Source organism: Cricetulus griseus, assembly GCF_003668045.3.
Source record: "Cricetulus griseus strain 17A/GY chromosome 1 unlocalized genomic scaffold, alternate assembly CriGri-PICRH-1.0 chr1_0, whole genome shotgun sequence".
NCBI lineage: Eukaryota > Metazoa > Chordata > Mammalia > Rodentia > Cricetidae > Cricetulus > Cricetulus griseus.
Window position 1 is genome coordinate 68414035 of NW_023276806.1, and position 20391 is coordinate 68434425.

A 20391-nucleotide genomic window follows, 5' to 3' on the forward strand; every position below is an offset into this window, starting at 1 on the left:
GTAGGGAGCGCTGCAGGGTCCCGGCAAGTGTTAAATCTGATCCCTTGCAGCCTGGCTGAGAGCTCCCATCTACAGCAGAAGCTGGTCCAGCCCCTTCCCAGGATACTCCTCTGCTTGGGCCCTGAGGTGGGAAGGAGAAAGTATTGCACCTGATTGCAGAGGCATGGGACCCGCCTTCTCTGTCTCCATGGTCCTGCTGCTGCTTATGCTAGGTGAGTCCCACGGGCAGGGCCAAGAGGGGCGAAAAGCAGAAGCCATTTGACTCAAGAAGACATTATATGATAACATATGGATGCTACTTGTGAGTGGCATCATCTAAGAAACTCTTGGGAGATTATTGCATATATGAGACTTTTAATGTCCGTGGTTAGTTAGATAAAGTAGTAAACAAAACTAAGGTCTTTGTCTTCATGAGACTTATAATCAGTGCACGAATTAAAAATGTAAATTATAAAGCACAGTAATGGGTAGTACATGTTAAGAAAGGAAAGGGGCAAGACAGGAGGGCTAAGGCCAGACTGTGCTACATTTAGGAGTTCTAGGTCAACCTAGCCTACATAAAACAAACAAGAAGAAGAAGAACAAGAAGAAGAAGAAGAAGAAGAGGTGTGCTGTAATTTTAACAGGTTAGTCTAAAATGGCCTCTCTAAAAAAGAATAATTTGAGCAGATCCTGGAAAGAGACTGGGATATTTTCTGCCCATATTATTGCCATCCACACATGAACCAAGGCTCTTCTTTCCCTCCGTGCCCCACCCCTAGAGTGAGGGGGCTTTGCCATTTTCCCACAGGTTTGAGGCTAGGGCCCTTGGCATGTGACCATGGCCATGTCAACAGTATACATTCACTCAGGGCTTCATTCACTCAAGGCTTCTTCCCTATAGGGAGGAAGTTAGGTAAGACCTGGGCCTGAAATGCAGTTTTCCAGGTATAATACATAACTTGCTTCAGGTATAATACATAACTTGCTATTTCTCTGGCTTACAATAGATGAAAAGAAGGCTATGCTGTCAGTAGCAAAGAGGTAAGAGGTAGCAAAAAGATTCATAAATACTGTAAAATGACAATTCAGTTAAAGAAAATGCCATAAAAATAAACAGCCTATAAATCTCATAAACATCCCAGGGCATCATTGTATTACAACCAAACATACTTGATGTTCCTGATAATGACCCTGAATCATCAAGTAAGGTAAACTTCAGTTGCTATAGGAAGGGAGGCATATAATTATCAAGAGCCCCAGTGACTGGTAGATATTTGTAAATTTTAGCCTTACCACCAATCTGGAAAGCATTCTGTTCCATGAGTTTAAACATAAGATGTGTTACTATGCATTGATGGGAAAAGTCCTTCTATGTATATGTTTATCTTATTGGTTGTTGAATAAAGCACTGTTCGGCCAATGAGGCAGAAAGATAGGTGGGACTAGGAGTCAGGAGGATTCTGGGAAATGTATTAGAGACGGGAGTCACCATGTGATCGCCAGGAAGACAGAACACAAGGCCGGTGTCCTCTATAAGTCTTATAAATATATAGATTAATAGTATGGTTGATAATTAATACTGATCTAGCAGATAAGAAATACTAGCCATTGGCCAGCAGCGTGTACCTAATATAAGTCTCTGTGTGTTATTTTGGCCACCCACGTGGCGGGTGAAACTCGAGTGGCTGGCGGAAAGACTTATCATTACAATGCATTACTGATATAGTGTGTTTTCTGTAGGGTCTTGTCAATGCCCTTATGGCAGAAAGAAAACTTTGCAATCAGGTGAGTAGTCTCCACCCTGGCTTAGGACTGCTGGGTTGGAAACTAGAATTCTGGGGGTGGGGAGGGGGGCTAGAGAGATGGCTCAGCAGTTAAGAACACTGGCTATTCTCCCAAGGGTTCCAAGTTCAATTCCCAGCACCCATATGGTGGCTCATAGCCGTCTATAACTGTCATCCCATGGGATTCGACGCCCTCTTCTGATGTTCGGATGTGCATGCAGATAAAAACACCCATATACTTAAAGCACATTCTTTGGGGAAACAAACAAACAAACAAACTGGAATTGGGAATCATAAATTGTCTTAGGGAGAGGTTAAATTGCCTTAGGGAGGGCTTAAATCCTAGAAAAGGATGAGATGGGAGTTTGGGGACAATGATGAAATGGACACCAGAGGTTGAACAGAACTTCCCAGTCTGCACAGTTCCTTCTCTCCTTTGTCTAGTGTGTGGACGACCTGTATACTCTGGACGAATCGTAGGGGGCCAAGCTGCTGCTTTGGGGCGCTGGCCTTGGCAGGTCAGCCTGCAGTTTGGCCGGGCCCACATTTGTGGAGGTTCCCTCATCAGCAAGAATTGGGTACTGACAGCAGCACACTGCCTAAAAGGGTAAGTTGTAGCTGGGAGCTGACCCACAGATGGCTTCTCTGGGAATGTTTGGATGGCATGATGGGAACGAATAAGCTAGCACAAGTGTTAAGATGAGCAGGGCAGAAGGAAACACTACATCTCCTGGAGTGAACACAATCGGGGACAGGGTGTGGACAAGTCCCTTTCATTGTACTATCTCTCTTCTGAACTACCTACCTGTCAGGAGATTGTCTTGAGCTTTTGTTTCTCACAAACAGTCTGAGCTTTCAGAGTCATTGTGTGAAAGCAAGTTGCCATGTGGTGAGCACCATATGAAACCGGTTCCTCATGAGGACTCCAACTCAATGTAAGTGAGCAGGAGCAGACTCTTCCCAAGTCAAGCCTGGAGCTGACTGCAGCCCGCCCTGACTGGAGCAGCTTGAGAGACCCTGAGATGGAGGCACAAATTAGGCCACAGCTGATCCCTGACTCAAAGAATCTGAGACACAAATACATTTTCATTTACACCACAGAACACTGTAGAAACTAACTGTGCAGCAACAGATAACTAATATGCATAGAAGTCAAAATAACAGGCTTTTTCATTAGCAACCATGAAAATTCAGAAAAATGGTATAGTGACTTCAAAATGCTGAGGGAGAGTTTCTTCCTAGTTCAGAATTATATAGTCTACCCATATACAAACTATGAATAGATAGTGTATAAACACAGACATTTACAAATACTCAAAGCCACAAAACAATGTTACCACTCGTGCATATGGGCAGGGAGAAACAAGAAGGCAGAGGGCCAAGGAAGCACGTTGGTGGTGGTAATGGACTGCCTGACAGTATCGCCTGGATGTACTGAGAAGTTTGTATTTCTAGCAGAGAGTTTGGGGACAAAATGATGGATCTGTGATGGGCATAAGAAAACAAAACAAGACTACATTATGAACTTCAGGTAAAGCAAAGGGTTTTATGAGAAATGCAATCACAAGATCCAATCTAACCTGCAGTGCAGGAAGTTTACCCAGTGGCAAGAAAACACTGATCAAAACAGAAAGTTTCGACCTTTAGGGAGAGGAGTGAACACTAAGGATAGAGGCTTCTCATCATTGTTTTCTCTTGTTGTAATAAAGACCATGACCCAAATCAACCCAGTAGGAAAAGGATTTACATCAGCTTACAGTTGTTGTCCATCATGAAACAGACAGGACAGGAACTCAAGGCAGCAACTAAAGCAGAGACCAAGGAGGAACCATGCTCACTGGCTTGTCCCCATACCTTACTCAGCCTGCTTTCTTATAACACCAAGACCTGCCCTGGAGCGACCCCTCCCACAGACTCACCTATATACCAATCTGGTGGAGGCATTTTCTCAGTTGAGAATCCTCTTCCCAGGTAACTTCAGCTGTGACAAGTTGATAAAAAACTAACTAGGACAAGGCTGGAAAGTGAGATGTATAAGAAAGCCCAGGGCTTACCTTGAGTATTTGGAACTTAAGGTCCAAAACATTGTGTGTGTGTGTGTATGGGTGAGGGGGGTGTCAAGAAAGAGCAATATATGGTGTTGAGACAAGAACTTAGGTTATTTAGTGTACAAAATAAATTATGAAACTAACACACACACACACACACACACACACACACACACACACACACACACACACACCCTATGGAGAATGGAAGAGGTTAAGTGGGGAACCAGGGAGAGTATGTAGGACAAATTATGGCCACCAGCATATAAGTGGAGATCACAAGAAGAGAAGTCAGGACAGGGCACAGGAGATAAGAAAAGGACACAAACTAATCTTAGCTCAAGATGAACTGAGCCCTGGTGGTATCATCTTTTCTTGTTCAGAGATGACTTTGGGCTACAGATAGGTAGCTTGTCTAATGTGCGGCAAGCCAATATGCCACTTTTATACTCTTCTATCTTTTCCTCTTAGGCACTGGATTTTTATTCCATACAGTATATGGCTTGGATCCATTGATGTAAGACAATCAAGCAAAGGCAAGGAATACTATGTGTCCAAAATCGTCATCCATCCCAAAAAGAGTGATACAAATGGAGACATTGCCCTGCTGAAACTGTCTACCCCAGTCACCTTCACCTCTGTCATTATGCCCATTTGCTTGCCCAATATCTCAAAGCATCATAAGCTTCCAGCTTCTTGCTGGGTGACTGGATGGGGACAAAACATGAAAGGTACAGGAGAGATGGGTGGAGAGAGGGATTAATTGATCAAATCAATCTAAAAGTCTTCAAATAAAATATACTTTTGACAGCTACCTGTTTATTTACTTCTATATCATGCCTAGAGTCTGGTTATAACTGAGAGAGAAAATATTACCAATTTAAACACATAATTACCTCTCCCTCAGAGACTATTAAACAAGGTTTAATGTTTGGAGAGTCTAGGGGTTGGTTTTTTTTTTTTTGGTGTGTATATGTTAATTTGTTTATAAAATGCATGTCAATACTTTCCCAGAATGAAGTAGAGATATGATAGGAATTTATCTGGAAGCAGAAAAATGAGGAGGAGAACAATTTTAGAATAATTTTGATTACCTACATTTTGGCTTCTTTATTAGAATGCTGGTATGAACTGAAGCAATTCAAATTCAGTTGTTTGGATTTAAGCACCTCCGATTTTCGCATAGCAAGTGTGGTTGGAAGTTGGCTGGTCCTGACTGGCACCCTGTTACTTTCCAGGGTTTTACAATCTTTCATTCCTGTCTTCCTCTGCAGGTCAGTACCCTGCTTTCCTCCAAGAAGTTGAAGTACCCCTCATTGATGATGTGGAGTGTGAGCAACAGTACAACCCCCTCAGCATGTTCATCCCGGGGCTGGAACCGGTCATTAAGAAGGACGAATTTTGTGCTAGTGACATTAAGATGAAAAAGGATAGCTGCAAGGTTAGTGTTTGCTCTTGAGGCACTCCAGGGTACCTTCTTCCCTGCCAGGAGGTCTTATCTAAGTTATTTTATCTGTAATTAACAATAAATTACCACCCAAGAAATGATGGTTCTGACAGTAATTCTTCAGTTATGCTGGACAAATCAGCTAACCTATATCAATATTTAATTTTTGAGATTATAATCACATTATTTCCCCCTTTCACTTCCTCCCTCTAAACCCTACAATATGCTTCTCCCTTTCAAAACAATAAGTCTTTACTCCAAAGCCGCCTGAGCCCTGTTGCCACATGGGCACTTTCTGCCAGGCTGCCCAAGTTCTGCCCGCCACCACATTAAGGTCCCAAGTAACACACAGAGACTTATATTAGTTACTGCTGCTTGGCCAATGACTAGGATTTCTCATCTGCTAGTTGTCTTTTTTTTTTTAAGATTTTATTTATTTATTATGTATACAACATTCTGCTTCCATGTATATCTGTACACCAGAAGAGGGCACCGGATCTCATAACAGATGGTTGTGGCTAGCTCAGTCTTAATTATCATAAATCTATATGATATTTTATAAGACTTATCTTATTGAGGAAACCTTCTGCTGGTGCCCTCTCTTGCCGGTAGATCACATGATGACTCCAGAGCAGAGACCAGGAGGAAGAGCAAGAAAAAAGGGAACGACTTTCTTTCTTGCCCTTGCTTATATATGAGTCTCCCTGCTATGTCACTTCCTGCCTGAATCACAACACTTCTTTACTACATTTCCCAGAATCCTCCTCAACTCCTAGTCCTGCCTAACTTGCTGCCTCATAAATACTTTATTTATCATCCAATAAGACAAACTCATACACAGGAGCACTTCCCCCATCAGCCTCCATTTTCATTTCATTTTTGTTACATGCATATATATATATTCCTATGTATATATATTCCTATATACAACCTGCTCAGTCTGTATAATGTTACTTACATGTATATTTTTAGGGCTGACCATTTGGTATTAGATAACCAAGACCATATCTCTGACTCAGCATTCCTTAGTTGCCTATAGCTCTTTGTGTAGGGTTGAGGCTGCATGGGGTTTTCACTGTCTACTTTGGCATGTCTGTTGTTGTCTTTGTTCAACTCATATTTGGGCAGTCATGTTGGTGAGACCCTGTGCAGCTTCTGACATTACTAGGAGACACAGCTCACAGCAAACTTCCCAAATCTTTGGCTTTTTTTTCTTTTTTCCAAGACAGATTCTCGTTGAAACAGTCTTGGCTGTCCTGCAACTTGCTTTGTAGACCAGGCTGGCTTCGAATTCACAAAGATCTGCATGCCTCTGCCTCTGCCTCCCGAGTACTGCTGGGATTAAAGGCATGTGCCACCACTGCCCAGCTGAAGCTTTGGCTTTTAAACAATCTTTCTGCCTTTTTTTCCATAATGTTCCCTGAGCCTTAGGTGTGGGAGTTGTACTATAGATATATCCCTTGGTACTAGGCCCCACAACTCTGGGTTTTTAATTTTATGTGTGTTGGTGTTTTGCCATGGGTGTCAGGTCCCCTGGAACTAGAGTTAGATAGTTGTGGGTGCCGGGAATTGAACCCAGGTCTTCTGGAAAAGGAGTCAGGGCTCTTAATCACTGTATTTTGATTGGCTATGTTTTCTGTAATGTTGACCTATATCAATTTAATTCCTTCAAACATAAGACTATTGATCTAGAGCAATGGTTCTCAACCTTCCTAATGCTGTGACCCTTTAACACAGTTTCTCAAGTTGTGGTGGCCCCCAACCATAAAATTATTTTTGTTGCTACTTCATATCTGTAATTTTGCTATTGTTATGAATTGTGATGTAAACATCTGATATGCAGGGTATCTGATATGTGACCCCTGTGAAATGGTCCTTCAACTCCTGCCAAGGGGTCGAGACCCATAGGTTGAGAACTACTGATCTAGACCAAAGTAGCCACTTGTTATTACATTTTTAAAAACCTGTAATTTTTCACAAATATACTGAGGTAAACACAAAATTTAAATTTTTATTTTTCTTAATATTTCATCATATACTTTTCAAATGTCATTCTCCTATTCAACTATCAGTCATCAAGGTTTGTGGGTATTATTCAATGGTAGAGACTTGCCTAGCATTCATGAGACCTTGGCTTTGATTCCTAGCACCATAAAAACAACCAACCCAGCCAATGCTTGAACCTCCATTTCATGCACGTATATGCTGCATTGCTCTGGCTTGCTCTAGGCTGCTGGCTTGCTCTCTCTCTCCCTTCCCTCTCGCTCCCTTCCTCCTTTCCTCTCTCCTTTCTAGCATTTCACCCTTCACTTCCTAACTGCCTGTGGTAGCTCTGAGCTCTGTCCCCTGATCTCGAGCCAGCAAGACTGTGGGTTTCTCTTTAAGTTCTAGCTATCAGATAAGTGAAGGATGGGCCTGTTTAAGAGAAAATCATAGAAAAACAAAGTGTTATTCTTTTTCTTCTGAAGATTAACCCAATTCCTGTCTGTTTTTGACCTCTCCACTGCCTTCATAGAGTTGGCTTTTCTATTTCATGTGCAGCAGAGTTGCTCTGAGATAAGCAGCAAAGAATAGAACACACTTTAAGTGCACATGGAACATTCCCCAAAACTGATTTATCCAAGGCTGTAAGCTGAGTCTCAATACAGTTAGGGGGATTGAAATCATACAAAGTAGGATCTCTAATAACAACAGAATAAAGTTAGAAATAAGTAACAGAAAAAATATGGACATTTCAGATCTGTGGTAGTTAACATATTCCGAAATAACCAGTGAGCCAAAAAAAGAAATCACTATATAAATTGAGAAATAGTTTGATAGAAATGAAGTAAAGACACATCTTATGGGCGGAGCTTAAGCAGTGGTTAGAGAAACTCATAGTTGTTAATGTCAGTTGTATAAACAAGAATATCTCAAGATAAGAACCTAACCTCTATATTAAGACACTGGGAAAGGAGTCCGGACATAATGTAGAGGCAGGACCTCCCTGTCTGTGCAAAGCCATGGTTTCACTCTGAACACTGAAGAGGAAAGGGGTAAGGAAGAGAACAAGGAGAAAGACAGCCACCAAAGAGAGGAAGAGGGGAGAGAGAGCGGGAGGAGAGAGAGGGAGAGGGAAAAAGGGAAAAGAAGAGGGGGATGGGGAAGGGGAGAGAGGGCACAGTTCTGGGGGTTGGGGAGCAAAAAGAACAAAGAAATAAGGATTTTATTTACTGAAGCAGAGAACAGAAAGACAATAAAAAGGAAAAAAAGCCAAAGTTTGTTTTAAAATAAAATTGGGAAAAAATAGCTAGACTGAGAAATTAATAAGCTGATACTAAAACACATATGGAAATTCAAATGGCCCTAACCAGTCTTGAAAAAGAAAAATAGAGTTGAAGACTCAAACCTTCTGATTCCAAAGCTTTCTATAAAGTGACAGTAATCAAAACAGTGTGGGCAAGCATCAGGCCAGACACACAAAGTCAACTGAGCTCAACATTAAATCTTAAAACTGTTATAAAACAAAGAAACAGGAAACAAATTACTAATGGCTGCCATCATCCCATAGAAGAAATGAACACCACACTAAAAACACAATAAGAACCTGTGGGAAAAAAACAAGGGTATTTTACACTCATTTAAGTCTTACTTTGTAGTGAAAACCTTAATGAGAAATATTGTATTAACTTTCCTTTGCTTTTTCACAGTATATCAAATGAATATTTAGAAACAACTAACATACTTTTCTAAGGTCCCTGCCAATTTCAAATTTTATTGATTCTAGAACTCCTGTGAGCTCTCCCTGAAGCAGTAGGAAGTCCAGCTCCCTTGCAGTTGCACAGCTCAGGTCCTGTTCATCCCTCCTGAATAATAATACACTCCCCTACCCTCTCAGGCCTTTTCACTGCTGAGCTCTGGCCTTTCTGTCTCCCTCAGGGCGACTCCGGAGGGCCTCTGACATGTCAAATTGATGGTGTCTGGACCCAGATAGGTATCGTAAGCTGGGGTTTGGAATGTGGCAAAATTGCTCCTGGAGTCTACACCAACGTGACCTACTACCAAAAATGGATCAGTGCCATTATCTCAAGAGCCCAGGGCTCGGGTGGTGACTGTACTTACGTGACTTCTTGTTCCCTACTGTACTTCTTTCTCTGGCTCTCCTGGGATCCTCCTGAGCCTTGGCCCTAACACAATACCAAGACAAAATAGAGACGCTGCTGCTGGGGAACTAATGAGATGGAATGGGTGGAGAATAAAGCCTTGGGCAGAGAACTCCTAAGAGAGTCACGGAGATTCCTTCATGATTTTGTTTTAAAGGTTCTTGATTTTTTTCATGTTTTAGTGGTTAGAATGCAAACAGCTAATAAATAAGGCTACCACATCTATGCATGGTATTTTTAAATTTTTATCCCAGAATAATGTATCTTATGACAGAGGAAGGATGCTTTCTATGAATACATATTTGTGAATATGAGTTAAATAACTACTAGAAAAGCAAGCTAAAAAAATTAAAATGGTGTAAGGGAGGGTCTCCAAGGAACTCTAGGAAGGTCTATTTTGAAACTTAGTTGCATCATAGATTTCTTACCTACTCTGTATTTTTTTTTTTTTTTGCCTCCTCTATTAGCCTTTGTTTCCCTGCTAATCCTTTTCTATCCCTCAGTCTGTAACAAGGAGTGCATATAAATAGCTTTACTCTTTTCAAATTCCTGTGTGATTTACTATTAAAAATACTGTTAGGTTTGGTAGCAAAGTCTCTAATCACAGCACCTTGAAATCAGAGGTCAGCAAGTCTGGAGCCAGCCTGTGCTACATGATGAGTTTGAGGCAAACCGGTCTAGAAGGCCCCATTCTAAAGCAAGACCCTGTCTAAAAAACATAGATCGATCAACTAAGTAGACTAATGCTATGAGCTCAAGCCCTGAGGTCTTAGGTAAACAATTTTAAACTACTAAGGTTCCAGAATGCCTGTTTTATAATAAAGGACTTTAAATGCTCAGATCAAGGAAAGAGCTTCTGTGTTCAGACTGCAGGAGCACAGAGCTTAGTTCTGTTTCTCCTTGATTTTCTGGTATAATTTCATTTATACACCTTTGAGCCATCCTTTATTTCTCATTTGACTTATTTATTGTATCTGTGCCTCTTGTGGTAAATCAACTTTCAAAAGTAATTTTTTGATAAATAAATACATTAAATAGGAAGTGAGTATAAAAGCCAGGCATGGCACATGCTTGCAGTACAAGCATTTAGGAGGCTAAGGCAGGAGTTCAAGGCCAGTGTAAACTACAGAGACAGTATCTAAAATGAGAAAAAGAGCAAGCAGGACAGTGAGGTGGACTTGGAAACTTAAGAGCTGAACCAGCAGGATGGCTCAGCAGGTAGGAACACTTGCTACCAGGTCTGAAGATCTGAGTTCCACCCTTGGAGCCTACAGGTAGAAGGCAAGAACCAACTCCCAGGAGCCATATCCTCTGATCTCCACATATAAACATGGCACATGCACTCATTTCCCACAGACCAAATAAATACACATAACTTAAACTTTTGGAAGACTTTGCTAACTTTTAATCTCACTTTTGTACCTGCTATGACAGCATCCTAACTGGTGATTCTGTGTCCTTTCTTTCTTTTTTTTTTAATTAGATATGTTAACTAGTTTATTATAGGCCCGGCAGAGTAGGGAGACTAAGAAAGAAGAGAAACAGGGTTGAGAGAGAGAGAGAGAGAGAGAGAGAGAGAGAGAGAGAGAGAGAGAGAGAGAGAATAGGTGGAAGAAGAGAAGAGCAGAAGAGTCTGTGTCCTTTCTTATGCTGGAGCTTTATACCCAACTTCCCTGACTCTCCAGAGCATTCACACCCATGCTTTTAAAATGAGAAATACTTCTAATACCAGCCTCCTTATTTCTCCTACTCACAGCACTTCAACGCTATCTTGTTCAGAGAATAAGGAGAAAAGTCCTTCACATGGTAAGGAGAAAAATCCTGCACATGGTCCACAGAGCCCTCAAACCTGGCCCTAGCTTGCCTCTTCAGCCTCCTAGTATATCACTCTACCTTTTCTCTATGCCCAACCAGAATAGGATCTCATGAACCAGGAACCAAAACATAAACCTTTAGTGGGTGCAGGGTCCAAGTAGAAAGAAAGCAATCAAAAGGACTGTGTCACTTGACAGGATGGAACAGGAACAGGAACCCAACTGCACAGGAGCCAGGTGTCTTGCCTAAGAGATCCTGGACAACATTCCTCCCCTGGGGAAGTCTGAAATAAGTCAGTGTGTGCATCTGTACATTTAACAGTATCAAGTGCCCACCATGTAACAGGCACCAAATAAACAGCAGAACCTGCAGGAGTTTACAGCCTGGTTAGGGAGTGACAATACCTAATGCAAAAGAAACAAACTAAAGCCATGTACAAGAAAGTCTGATGGAGAAAAAGAAGTCCAAAGAGTCAGGTAAGAGTAATGGGATTCCACCTGACGTGTTGTTTTTCTTCCTCTCCCTGCTTCTTGTCTGCACTGTCCTTGGAGCCCGTTTACCATGGTGATCTGAGAAAGCCACAGCTTGCTTCTTACACTGAATTAACACCCAGCATTGAGACACCCAGAGCAGGTTCTCGATCCTTCAGCCCATTTCCACCTCATGGCTTTATTGTGTCTGCCCTTCATACCTAAAATACCCGTCTTTGTACCTCTCAATACATTTATTTCTGTCTACTGCTTAGAAAAGGGAGAATACAGACAAAATACATTAAAAGCACCATAGGGAATGGTTTCTTAAATTAGGGCTTGGGGTGTGGGTCATCGGTAGGATACTTGCTGTGGTAAGCAAAGCCCTGGATCATCCCCAGTACCAGTAGAGAAAAATTAAAAGTCAATGGGTGAATTGCATGGCACATGAGTTATATCTCATTAATGTCACTTTCTAAAAATGAACAGGGAAGTTTATCTCCTGCTTAACTTAAATATTGACTTGTCTGTGATATATTTAGGGCTCTCTAAAGATCTGGACAATACTTGTGATTGCATTTCAAAACAAGACTCAAAGTAATTATATACATTTTCTGTTTCAGTTGCTAAAACACAAAATGGAAAGTATAACCCAAAATGTGGGGTATGGAACTTGTTAATACATTACTGAAGGGGGGAATAATCAATAGACATTTATATTCACAAAACTAAAATGTCAAGCAGTTACAGGCAACTAATGTAGCCATTGCCATCACACTGACAGAGTGAAGGAGGGTATAAACAAGGGCATCTTTATTCTCAGCTTTGGGAGGGCTCAGCACAGGACTTCTGATTTAAAATCAATTTTAATTTGCAGAATATGTTACTTCTTGGAGTATCTCATTTTCATATGTGCTACCTTTCATTTTCAGATGTCTTGAGAAATTTTAATTAAGGTAGGATTTTAATAAATAAAAATTGCTGAAATTTAGTCAACATTTTTTTTCTCCCTAAAAGTGGCAGGGGGGAGTGTGTAGTTAGTGATATCCAGATTGTTTTTCTTTGTAGCAAGTGGACTGCTTCAAGTAGGGACCTAGTTTTTCCCTCGATTTCATGAAGCCATACAGTTGTCCTCCCACATGTGGGGACATTAGAGAAAAAGTTCAGAATAGGATTGGAAGCCTGCGTGTTGTGACTGTTTCAATGGTGGTACTTCACCCATCTGGATGCTGTTTCACTGACGATGTCACAAGTTCCCTGACAAATCCAACAAAATACGCTTTATTTACACAATAGAAAGCAGTCATCTGCAACTTTTAAAAACATATTCTTTGTTCAGGAAGGGGAGGGAAAGAGTTGCTCAGATAACCAGAGCTTAATTTCATTCAACATTTGTTCCAGATAATCGAGGGGAAATACTCAACCAGATGAAGAAAAGAGACAGAAATCTTCCATGCAAATCCCAATTGCCTTGCAAGATAATTACCTTTAACCAATCCAGATTCTCTCCAGTGTCCTCTGTGATGTAAGATTTCACTTTCACCTCCATATGGCTGAAGGAAAGTGACTGAGATCTAGTCCTGTGTCAGGCACTGTATGTGCTACTTATGACCCTTACATGCAGTATCGGGCTATAATTAACTCACAACACCCAAGAGTGAAAGGCAGGGGCAGGGAGCCAGCCTAGGGATCCAAGACACTTCAGACATTAATCCTGTGCTTAGTGAAAACTAGTGAACAGGATAAATCTGGATAGAGCCGGTGCTGACAAGACAACATCTGATCAGCTTTGGACCTCCAGGACTATACTCTCTTAATTTCATGTTTTTAAGCCTTTCATTTGTACATTGTTACAAAAGCAATAGGAAACTAATACAGATGGGGCAAGCTGAAGGACCTTTTAGTTATCCAAGCAGATATGCTACAGTTCAGGAGGAGGAGCAGGGGCAGAGAAATAAGAAAGAGCCTTTCCATCTATGGACCATCTTTTCCACACTGCCAGTGCAGTAAATACCAAAAGAGAAAATGCACATTCACTTATTTTTCTTATAATTTTCAAAATATTCAAGAACCCCTATAAGCACAGAAAGCCGTAAGTGATGACAAAACAGCCTGCCCCAATATCATGACAGCCACCTCCCTAAGAGGGGAAAGTCAAGGAACATTCAATCTAAAAAAGGAATAATTTTCCTGAATTCTGGCTATTGAAAGAAAATCAGACAGAACAGATGCAGCCGACATGGAAGATTCAAACCCTCTGGGTACCACAGCATCCTCACTGTTGCCCTCTGAGCTGGCTTGAGGCCTTGGCTGTTGTGCCATGACTCCTTCTGAAAAGTTGGAACAAACAGTACTCATCTGTTAAAACGAAGCTGCTCAAGACTAGCTTACAACAGAAATCTGTGATGCCGAAGCTATTAGGCTTCAGAATTGACTGATGCCATTAAAAATCCCATATCAATAGGGGAGGTAAAGAGAAATGACAGCAGTTATTTAATCAGTATTGTCTACCAATGAGTTTGGAAGAATAAAGAATACTTGGCTTTAGAAAACTAAAAGTTGGGGGCACATCAAAGGCAAGTATTTGAGTTTTAGGAGAAATATCCTATCCCCCTAGGAGTTCAGGGAATCTACTTTTAATTCGGAAAGAGGGGGCCGACATAAAAGATCACAAACAAGAAAAATAAGTGCACTCTTGCTTCAGACTTCCAAGTCAGTGCCATACAAGGAAAAAGACGTTAATCCATTTGAAGGGCCTAAGCCAATATCCAAGTAGTTCTGAATGGACCTACTCTAAATCCTTCATAGCATCACTTTCAACTTCCAAAAAGCACACCCCATACTATGATTTTTGAATAAGCCAGTTACAAAAACTAGTATATTCCAAAAGCTCACTGGGCTGGTTTCTAGTAATTTCTTAGACACAGGAAGTTCATGAGAAGCATTGCACAAAGAATTCCAAAACAAGTTTCTGCCAACAGTGTCAGTTGCTTCCAACTAGCAAAGCTTTCAGCAGGCGAGGAAGACTTCACTTCGTTACCTCCTTTAACCATCACTGTTCCTTCTGGATTCCACTCAAGGTCCCCATGACTTCCAGGTCTCCCACAGGAGAATGCAACTGCCCATTGCTGTTAAAGCAAGGTTAGCCAAAGAAATGTGAGAACTGACACCTGCAACTTCTGAGCAGGAGCTTGAACAGTGGCAGGTGGATTTCTGTTTGTTCTTACCCAGCTAGGGGTTACTCCTTCAGCCAGGATCTCAGAACCAACAGGGTGAACTTGTACGTATGTCTCCAGCTGAATATGACAGTGAGATATAAAGCTTGTTTTAACCACAGTGTTGGTGAAAAAAATGTCAGGTTCAGGTTGCTAACAAATAATGTATAACTTATGGTATTTACCCCTCTCCCAGCTGAATTTTTCTAATACTTTACTAAGAAGGGGCCTGTGGGGATATTGGCTTATATATCCAAATCCAAGACCAAGAATTTTAACCCTGAAAGGAAACTTGATGAACAAGAATTACAAAACTTTTCCTCCAAAGGGCAAGACAGCAAGTATTTCAAGCTTGCAGCCACATAGGTTCTACTGTAACTACTCTGGAGATATAGGACTAAATAGCCATAGGAAAAAAAATATATATATATCTGTGTGTAAATATATATATATATATATATATATATATATATGTATTACATATAAATGTGTGTGCTATGTGCCAATGAAAATTTATAGCAGTCATAAGCTTGGGGCCTAGGTCCAGCTCCTTCACATGTCAATAAAGATTCTGAGAAGAGGGAGTCATGGCCATATAGTTGGTATTTTAATTTTCTTTGGTTATTTTTCTTTCTTTGGTTATGTGTATGGGTATTTTTTTTTTTTTTTTTTTGTGTGTGTGTGTGTATGGGTATTTTTGTCTGCATGTATACCTGTGCACTATGTGTATTAGTGCTCTCAGAGGCCAGAAGGTGGTGTTGAATCCCCTGCAACTGGAGTTACAGATGGTTGTTAGTTGCCAAGTGGGTGCTGGAAATTGAACCGAGGTCTTCTGGAAGAGCAGCGGTACACCTAACTGCTGAGCCATCTCTCTTACCCCTTAATTTTCTTCTTCCTGTGACTGTATTAAAAAAAAAAAAACACCAAAAATAACTGGGGGGGGGAGGTATTTGGCTTACACTTTCAGGTCACAGTCCATCATTGAGGGAAGTTATAGCAGGAACTCAAGCAGAAGCTTGAAGCAGAAGCCATGGAGGAAGGCTGGGGCTAGCTTCCTGGCTAGTTCCCTGATAATGGCACTACCCACAGGTGTGGATCTTCCCAGATCAATTAAGACAATCAAGGTATGCCGCAGCAACTTGGCCACAGATCAACCAGATACAGACAATTACTCAACTGATACTCTTTACCACACCCCCCCCACCCCATGATTCTAGACTTTGTCACAATTGATTGACATTTATGCTAACTAGGACAGCTGGCCAGTAGGAGGTCATACATTTAATTTAGTAGTTTTGTTTTTGCTTTTTGAGAAAGGTTCTTTCTATATAGTCTGACTGTCCTGGAACTCACTCTGTAGACCAGGCTAGCCTTGAACTCAGGGATTCACCTGCTTCTTTCTGCCTCTTGAGTGCTGGGATTGAAGGTGTGCTCCACCATGCCCATGGAGGTTCAGCATTTATAATGCATGTCTCAGCCAGGTGGTGGCACATGCTTTTAATCCTAGCACTGGGGAGGCAGAGGCAGATGGATCTACAAAGCAAGTTCCAGGACAGCCAGGACTACACAGAGACACCCTGTCTTGAAAAACCAAAAGAATACATATCTCCTGAATCTAGTTCCAGAAGAGGTTCTGTTGGGTCACGAGAAAAAGACAAAAAGATACACATAAAAAAATAAAGCAGTGAATACTTGGGTTTCTTTTAAATTATGTTAAACAGGCAACAGTTTGATTATAAGTGAGGATTTGCTTTTCAAATGATTATAGCGTTTGTGAAAACAAGTAAACAGCTGAAGACCAAACTCATGAACAAATGACAAATTAGCCAGCATTTTGAAAAATGAACTCTGGTGGAAACACAATTACATGCTCCTTTCTACAATCATCTGCACGACAGTTTATCAATCATTTCTTTTATCAACAGGACAGCACTTGCTATTATCTTCACAGGAACTCATCTCAGGAAAAAATAGCATTTTAAAAATATCATAAAGCAAACAGGTATAGGAAAGCAGCTGGCAATCGCTTCTCAGGTTTCCCTTTGTTGTCTCTGCATTGAAGACAAACCCAGGTCCTGTCAGCTAAGCTTGAACCACCGACCTATCCCCACCCTTTGTGTTTTACATTTATTTCCTTTTCTTTAAATTTCAAAAATAATAGGCACTCACCTGGAGGAACTCAAACAATACAGCAATATAAAGTAAAACACTCCAGGCCCTCTTCCATCCCACTCTCCAGAGTGTTAACCACACACACTGTTTTATCATTAATTACGGCTGTATCTGAGCAATGGGGTAAAGTTACTTTTTCTAGTCACTTTGGCAAAGAAGAAAATGGAGTTCCCCTGGCCAGACATTCCTGGGAAATCATGTTTTAAAATACAATGAAGAAAACAAAACAAAACAAAACAAAGAAAATGCAACAAAAGGGTGGGGGGGGGGCTTTCTATGATTTAGGAAAACAAGGAGCCCAGAGAGTCTGAATGGGGGTGCGATGCTCAGATAAGTAACACTCGTTTTTTAAAAATGTTCTTCAGTTTTTCTTTTAGGTGTATAAGTGTTTTGTCTGCATGTATCTCTATGCAACACACATATGTCTGGTGCCTTCAAAAGCCAGAAGTGGGTGTTGGATCCCCTGAGACTAGCGTTACAGATAGTCTTAAGTCCCCATTTGGGTGTTGGGAATGAAGGCCAGGTCTTCCGAAAGAGCAGTCACTTAACCACTGAACTGCCTTTACTGCCCCAAGACTCATCTTTTTTTTTTTTTCCTTTATTACATTTTTACTTATTTATTTTGTGAGCATGGGGTTGTCATGCTATGAATAGCACATTAATGTCAGTGGAAAAGTGGGAGACTGCCCTGTCCTTCCACTACGTTGGTCCTGGACACTGAACTCAGACACTCAGGCTTCTTCCTGTCTATCATCTTTAATCATGAACCACCTGGCCTATCTCAGGACTCCTCTGTCTAAATACTTTACTTAGAATTATTGTATTACTTTAAATTATATGTATATATGTTTATACACCTTGGTGTAGTGCCCTCAGAGGATAGATGTGAGATCCCGTGAAGCTGGAGTTACAGGTGGTTGTGAGCTTGCAATGTGGGGGCTAGGAAATGAATCTGGGTTCTCTGGAAGAGCAACAAACCACTACACCATCTCTCCACCCCACGATTTGTTCTTATAAACAGTCACTGTGTTGCCAAGGCTGGCCTGGAACTACTGGACTCAGGCCTCCCAGTACCCCAGGTTCAGGCTACAATGCAATGGTTCACCCCGGCTACACATAACTCTTCCTACAGCTTGGTGGGGAGTTAGGGAGCCGGAGGCTTTTGCAATCACGGTTTGGGTTTATTAGGTGAGTGGGGTTTTGATTGTTTTTTGGTTGTTTTTATTTTGTTTTGAGACCTAGCCCACGTTTGCCTCAATGTTTGCCTCCTGCCTCAACCTCCTCAGTGCTGAGATTATAACCCTGTCACACTATGCCAAACTTGGCTGCAAAAACTTCTGGGGATCTTTTTTTTTTTAATTTTTTTTTTATATATTTGAATTACAAACAAGATTGAATTACATGACGATTCCCCGTTCCCTTCTCCCTCGCTTCCTCCTCTACCACCCACCAACTAAAATCCTACCTGTCATATGTCCTTTCTTCTAATCTACACCTGACTCAAAATTTCTGCTTCCTCATGACCTCTGCATCCTTCCTTTTCTTTCCTTCTCACTCTGGTAGCTTCCTCCCCCCTCTTCCCATGTTCTTAATTTGCTCAGGGGATGGTGACCCTTTCCCCTTCTCCAGGGGACAAAGTTTGCCTCTTTTAGGGTCTTCTTTGTTTACTAGTATCTCTGGCAGTGTGGATTGTAGGATGGTAATCCCTTACTCTATGCCTAAAATCCACATATGAGTGAGTACATATCATGTTTGTCTTTTTGTGATTGGGTTACCTCGCTCAGAATGATTTCTTCAAGTTCCATCCATTTTCCTGCAAATTTCAAGATTCCATTGTTTTTTTCCGCTGAGTAGTACTCCATTGTGTAAATGTACCACATTTTCTGTATCCATTGTTCGGTTGAGGGGCATCTAGGCTGCTTCCAGTTTCTGGCTATTACAAATAATGCTGCTATGAACATGGTTGAACAGAGGCTGCAAACACTTCTAATGGTAGTGTCTTTCCAGTATCTCCCTTTTTACCTCATGATTAGCATTCTTTTCATGGCTAAATATACAAATGTAATTTGAACTTATTTAAAAGTCAATTGATAAAACACAATGGCTGTGCCCTCCTGTACAGGGCACCCAAGAAGTTGTGGTATGCGAATAGTCACTTGGCTCTCCCTTTGTGTGGGGAGCTCACAGCCCCCACCGAGCCTCTCTATAGCCAAGAACACCTATCTCCAAAGACGGCTGGTGGGAAGGCTCTGGAAGCTGGACTTGATATCCATATAAGGCCACGCAACAAGAAGCCAATAGCAACAAGCTAGTGCAGGCTATATTGATGGTACCAAAGGACAAACATTTAATGCTCTTTGGACTCACATAAGACAGGAAAGCATAAAGATAAATGGTTTCCCCTCAGCAGGGCAGACCATGACCAGAGGACGCTTTCCAACCTTGCATACATAAGGATTCAGGTTAAAATAAAATAAATTTAATGACAGTAAATCAAGTTATGGTTTAAAAATTAAGATCAGCAGGGTGCTCCCCCCCACACACACACCTATAATCCTAAATACTGCGTAGGAAGCTGGAGGCCTACAAGCTTGAGGCCTATGTCTGAAGCCAACATGGGATACCTATTAAGACACTGTTTCAAAAGCAAAGGTGAGGGTGTAGCTCAGTAGAGAAAGCATTGTCTGTGCAAGCCCCCGGGGTTGGGGTACATGTGCACTGCTTCCTAGTTGAGTTTAATGCTCTGCCAGCTTTGGGAATCACTGCCCCACAAGACAGACTGGGAGAATCTGGTCATCAGATTTGGTCCAAGGACAACCACCAGCAGGACCACTTGAAGCTTATCTCTGCAGAGCTCAGCGGGAGGCCTGTAGTTCCAGCTACTCAGGGTGAGTATCAAGAGGATCCCTTGAGTCCAGGAGTTAAAAACCAGCCTGGGAAACACAGTAAGACCCCCATCACAGAGGAAAAGGAGAGGAAAGGTCAAACAAGAGCAGAGAAGTGAAGGAAAGATGCAGAATCTTAAAACCTACGAAATCCTGACCTGTATTCTAGCAAAATCTCCAGCTGATTTGTGGACATAATGAGATTTGAGAAGAAGACGTCCTGCTGCTACAAAAATATGGGAATATGACACATTATAAAGTGTCTATATGAAAAAGAAAGAGTACAGGGTACAAGATAAAAATCTATGTTTGTGATATTAAGGCATTTTACATCAAGCATCCAATTAAAAGTCACATATAAGCCAGGCTCATTTAAAGGCTCATGCCTTTAAATCCCAGCACTAAGGAGTCAGAGGCAAGTGGAGCTCTGT

At 41.4% G+C, this 20391-nt stretch overlaps 2 protein-coding genes across 8 annotated transcripts in view; one reads left to right on the forward strand and one right to left on the reverse strand.

Moving 5' to 3' along the window:
• The window catches only part of Sh3d19 (SH3 domain containing 19), a 155540-nt gene that overhangs the window by 122056 nt on the left and 13093 nt on the right, over positions 1–20391 (reverse strand). The window lies entirely within an intron of this gene.
• Prss48 (serine protease 48) lies at positions 164–9522 on the forward strand. The gene is given in 7 exon segments (XM_035450587.1): positions 164–212; positions 2211–2373; positions 4286–4536; positions 5071–5255; positions 9180–9341; positions 9344–9413; positions 9416–9522. Coding segments are annotated over 7 exon segments (987 nt in total).